Source organism: Salvia splendens, chromosome 13 (genome assembly GCF_004379255.2).
Source record: "Salvia splendens isolate huo1 chromosome 13, SspV2, whole genome shotgun sequence".
Lineage (NCBI taxonomy): Eukaryota > Viridiplantae > Streptophyta > Magnoliopsida > Lamiales > Lamiaceae > Salvia > Salvia splendens.
In genome coordinates, this window is record NC_056044.1 from 27,708,827 (window position 1) to 27,714,689 (window position 5,863).

The window sequence follows — 5,863 nt, forward strand, 5'->3', positions numbered from 1 at the left end:
GAGTTCACTTCATAAGACCGAGGACAAACATCAACTTACCCCGTACCATTATCCAGGATGCCGAAGTGATTCACTTCGCTTTTCGGGGGGGGGTAGTGATGGAGTATACTAAACAAGCCAGCACAAAGCCCAAGAAAGAGTATCAGTTCGGCATGACCAAAGAGTTCGGCCTCAGCCTACAGCTCAGTAAAAACCAACCAATCAAGCTCTGCCCTCAGGTCGGCATCAAGCTCTACTCTCAGATCGGCAAAAGCTGCTCGGCAATAGTTCAGCAGTTCGGTCTCAGCATCGGCAAAAGCTGCTCGGCAATACCGGACTGGGAGACACGATCTATCTAGTGGTGGACCCATGCAGGCTCTCATGACCTCCACGACATCCACGACATAATTACTGATGATGTAGGCCACCGCCTAATTAGTGGCCATGCAGGATCTCATGACCTCCGTGACCTCCACGACTTAGGGTGGTGATGCAAGCCACGATCTCAGTTCTATATATAAACGGAACTTAGATCCGATAGAGGAGACACCAACTCTAAGAGAGAGAATATCATATAGCAAGCTTGTATTTGTAAGCTGTAGAAAACAGATCAAGCAATACAACTCTGCCCTCTTTTCTTCCCGTGGACGTAGATTTACCTCAGTAAATCGAACCACGTAAATCTCTGTGTCGTAATTTATTTTTACGAGCATTTATCATCATCAAAAATTCGCGGATTCATCAATTGCTAAGATTAACAATTGTGAGGAAAAGGAAGGAATTTTATTAGTATTTTTTTGCTAGAGTGTTCAATGCATTTGCGCTTTACCTACCTGTACATCTACTCTATGATAGCCTGAATTTAGTCAAATTACTTAACATTCCTCTATGTAAATTGTGTAATTTGTGATTTGATTTTCTAGAAAGTCTACACCCTATTTGTGTTGATCAAGGTAGTTTAGTACAGTTTTCCTGTTTGGTGATATACCTTGATCAAACTTCAGCTATGGTGAATTATGCAGATTCACCGTGTGTCAATGACTCACATTGCAAATCTAATTCTTAAACAGGTTATCTTTCCGGCATTAGATTCTCAAGTAAAGAATGTAGTGCGGGCATATTCCCTTGAACATAGCTCTATTGATGATAGCTTCAGTTGCGTCTTCCACTACTTGGATCTCTTGATAAACAAAGAAGAAGATGCATCTCAGACGTTACAAGAACTTATTTCTTCGATTGTTACTGTGCAGACCGTGATTTGTCATCACATGCACAAAGAAGAGGAGCAGGTACCTATCTATTATTCGACTTTTATCAAGTTATATTTGTTCAACTATTCAAATCACTTTATGTTATTTTTCCTTAGTGACCTAAAATAAAGAGTTGAATTTTGCAAAAGATCTGAGGATTCATTGTTTATATGCATATTACTCATGTGGATGCAGATATTTCCTTTGCTGATGGATAGATGCTCGCCTGAGGAGCAGTCTAAGCTCGTCTGGCGGTATATCTGCAGTTTTCCCACCATGCTACTTGAGGAATTTTTACGTTGGACTACACTTTATCTTACTTCATATGTAAAACTAGATGTCCTACATTGCATACAGCTTATGGTGCCTAAAGAAAGACAACTTCAAGAGGTAGATTCCATGCTAAAATTATCAAGCAACGTCGTTAAGCATCTGACATTGATAATTAACTCCACAGGTACTCATTTCATGGGTTCAGCACAGGAGTTCTTCTTCTGGTCCCTACAGCATATATGGAAAGAGGCATCAACTTCTAGATGGACTATCCAATATGGACACACTTAACCGAGAAATGCTATTCAATAAAGCTAGTTCGATCCATGATAATTCGGTGGAGGAACCCGCCAATGGTATTAACATTTGGCATGCTGCTCTGCGAAGAGATCTCGATCAAATTGTTGAGGAATTGCTTCATTTAATATGTTCAAACTGTTCCAGAAGTTTGTCTTCAGTTTTTGTTCAGCTCAAATTTATTGTGGATGTTTTGATCTTCTATAGGTAATGGTTAAGTTTTACTTTTTGCTTCAAATCTCCAACTTAATTGAGGTTGAGACAATTTTGTAAGTTGTTGAACTTGTCCTCTCTCATTTGAACGCGCAGCAATTTTTTGGACAAAATATTCTGTAATTTGTCAAATCATGAGGCTGAGAATAGCAAACTTCTGTGGAATCCACTCATAGATGAATGCCAGATTAAAGCTCTCCAGAGGTTGCTGCTCTATGAATCTCGAGGTTCGGCACAACTAGAAAACTTTGTCGAGATGCTTTATCAGGAACTGGAACCCCTTGTAAGAGGGCTGGGCAAAAACTTGATGCTTCTTGAAACTGAGGTACAATTTTCAGTATGTTAATTCTAAGTTGTGCATTATTTTAAAAGTTCATAATAATCTAGTCAATACATCATAGATACTGTTCTAGGAGATGTTGGTAAGTTTGTGCAACTAAAGCTGTGAAAGATTTGAAGTAACTTTCGGATTTACATGATTATATTTCTGTGAAGCACCTTGAAAAATTATTTAGAGAATTGTATGATGTAAAATTGAAGCAAAAATTAATATTTGAAAATTCTTTAAATTTTAGAATCTTAGTCTGTGAAATCAAAGAAAGTACAGATATTCATAAACATGATCAGATCGTATTAGATGTCAATCGATTGAAGTCTCCAGACGACACCACCAATCAGATAAATCTATCTGTTTAGTAAGTGTTACAGCAATCAGACAGACCTACATATTTAATCCATTGACAGTAATACTTCTGATTGTCACATTTATAGAATATAAATTTTAGTATATTTCTCATGTACTTCAAGAATGCACACAATCAACTCTTGTAATGGTTTCTTTCAGTGGCTTGCTTTTAAGTGTCTTCCTGTTTGTTTGGAAGTGAGTTTTGTTGCTTCAGTAACTTCATTCATCATTATTATCCAGGTTTTCCCATCCATTACCACAAGTTTCACCGATGAAATGCAAATGAGGTTACTCCAGGCATGCTTTTATATGATGCCACTCGGGCTGCTAAGGTGCGCTGTTACTTGGTTCTCGTCCCATTTAACCGAGAGCCAGTCAAAATCTATTATAAAGACAGTAGAGCTTGGATTGCATCCTGCTATAAGTAAATCTTTTACATCTCTACTATGCCAATGGATCCGCATTGGTTATTCTGGGAAAAGCTCAGCTGAAAATTTCAGGGAAGATCTGGAAGAAATGTTCCATGGTAGAAACTTCTACCTGGCTAAGCAAAATAGGCAGAAAACTATATTCTCTGATTGGATGTTCAACCCAAGTTCAACAAGGAGAAAGATACGGACAGACTTTCCGTCTTCTTCTGCCTCTGAGGAAACAGGAGAGATGGACATCCCCATGTTCTTTTCTCAGAAGTTCAAAAGAATGCCACCACTTCAAAGAAATCTTGTGGAAGCTGACCATGCTACTTCCATGACTCTCGAATATAGGCCCATGGATGCTATTTTTTATTTCCATAGAGGCCTAATAAAAGATTTGGAGTATCTTGTCATCTTGTCATGTAAGCTGGCTGCAGATGTTGGATTTCTCTCTGAGTTTAAGAAGCATTTTGAGCTTCTGCGTACCATCTATCAAATTCATAGTGACTCAGAAGATGAAATCGCTTTTCCGGCTCTGGAATCAAAGGAAGCACTTCACAACATAAGCCAGTCCTACAGCCTTGACCATGAGTTGGGATCGAAATATTTCACAAAAACTTCCATAATCCTGGAGGAGATATCTGAACTGCATGATCAGCAGGGAAGCAATGAGACTAGAGCGCGGCTGGACAAGTTGTTTCTGGAAATCCATCGTAATTGCCTGTCTATGTGTAAGGTACTATGTGATCACATGTATCGTGAAGAAGTTGAGATTTTTCCTTTGTTTAGAGAAAGCTTTTCGGTTGACGAAGAAGAAAAGATCATAGGCCGTATGCTTGGGACTATGGGAGCAGAGATGCTTAAGAAAGTGATAACCTGGCTAATGGCACATCTAATTACTGTTGAGCAGCAGGCCATGGTCTCTATATGGCTCAAGGTTGCTAAAAACACGAAGTTCGATGAATGGCTACGAGAATGGTGGGAAGGTATGGCGGAACATGCTGTATCCAGGGTGGAAGAGGGATTCAGACCTCCTGATGCCCCAATGGAAGTTGTTTCGACATATCACAATGGAGATATCCCAGGTCAAGTTCCTTCTTATCGAGATCCTCTTGGAGAAACTTTTGGTTGCAAGCACTACAAGAGAAATTGTAAGCTTCTCACTCCATGTTGCGATAAGCTCTACACATGCATACGTTGCCATGATGAGCAAACAGACCATTCAGTGGACAGGTTAGCCTTGCATAAACCAGGTTGCTGATTGAATTATTTCTTTCTCTGACATGCAAACTCATTTTACTATTTCTTGCTGCAGAAAAGCTGTAACGGAAATGATGTGCATGAAATGTATGGTGATTCAACCAATTGGGCAGAAATGTATGAGCCAGTCTTGCAATGGCTTCTCCATGGGAAGTTACTATTGCAGGATCTGCAAATTGTTTGATGATGAACGGTTCGTTGATTATGCGTCCAATTACCATTTTAGAGATCATTGGGCATTAAGTTACATAGCTCACAGATATTACATGACCATTTATGAAATGCAATATATAGGTACATCTTACTGAGCAATCCTAACAAATATTTTGGACAGGCAAATATACCATTGCCCCTATTGCAACATATGCCGAGTTGGGATGGGTCTGGGCATTGATTATTTCCACTGTATGAAATGCAATGGTTGTATGGGGAAGGCTCTCGTTGTACATACATGTAGAGAGAAGCGCATGGAGGATAATTGCCCGGTTTGCAAAGAGTGCATCTTTGCATCATACACTGCACTCAAGGCACTTCCATGTGGCCATGTGATGCATTCATCTTGTTTTCAGGTATCCCCATCCTCTAATATTTATCATGTATGATGAATTCATGCTTTTTTCTTCCTCGCAAAATTGGCTTCTCATTCCATTTTAATTTTATTCTGCTGTTAGAACTACATTTGCTCTGATTATACTTGCCCGAGCTGTAGCAAGTCACTTGGTGATATGCAGGTTAGTTTACATTCCTCTTGTTTGAACGTATGCAAAAAATCAGTGGTGTTGAAGGAATCATTGTCAATCTCCTCTACAGGTGTTCTTCGGGATGTTAGATTCTATGTTAGCAGAAGCGAAAATCCCAGAAGAGTATTCCGGCCGGACTCAGGTGGGCTAATTTGGGATTCTTGAATTTGAAAAAATGAACTGCAAGACAAAAATTATTAAAGCACGTCTCTTTAATGGTTATGCAGGTTATATTGTGCAATGACTGTGAACAAAATGGAACTGCCTCATTTCATTGGCTTTACCATAAGTGTTCGAATTGTGGTTCGTACAACACGAGGATGTTAGGAGATGTACTGAAAAGCATGCTTTGAGTTGTTTGTATTTGTAAAATCTTGTTTTTTTAGAATAAATTGCTGTCATGGTTTGCTAAATCTTGTGAATTTTGGATAAATATATATTTTTGATAAACATATTTAATTTTGTTGGAAGAAACCGAATATCCTGCACAATTAAGGAGAAGATAATATGAAATCAAGGAACAAATAAGAGGGAATCAATCTCAAGAAATTAGGAGATATTATACACGTTTTTACCTTATTTCTGTTTTACCTTGTATAGTCTTTTCCCTAGGCCTATATAAACATGTACAATTGCAGTGTGAATAATATATCAGAAATTATCACAATTCTTGTTTTCTACATGGTATCAGAGCAGGTTAGGCTTGGAGAGAATTCATCATAGCCAAAATATACCCTTCTCGACCTTAAAGAC

At 38.7% G+C, this 5,863-nt stretch overlaps 1 protein-coding gene across 1 annotated transcript; it reads left to right on the forward strand.

Moving 5' to 3' along the window:
- The first annotated feature begins 1,422 nt into the window (after positions 1–1,422).
- Positions 1,423–5,517, forward strand: LOC121761166 (zinc finger protein BRUTUS-like At1g74770). Its single transcript, XM_042156765.1, has 9 exons — positions 1,423–1,619; positions 1,687–2,006; positions 2,109–2,337; positions 2,938–4,343; positions 4,426–4,563; positions 4,705–4,939; positions 5,042–5,101; positions 5,181–5,252; positions 5,338–5,517. Exons 1-9 carry the CDS (start codon positions 1,440–1,442, stop codon positions 5,461–5,463), a joined length of 2,766 nt encoding a protein of 921 aa, XP_042012699.1. The 5' UTR covers positions 1,423–1,439; the 3' UTR covers positions 5,464–5,517.
- Positions 5,518–5,863: the final 346 nt, after the last annotated feature.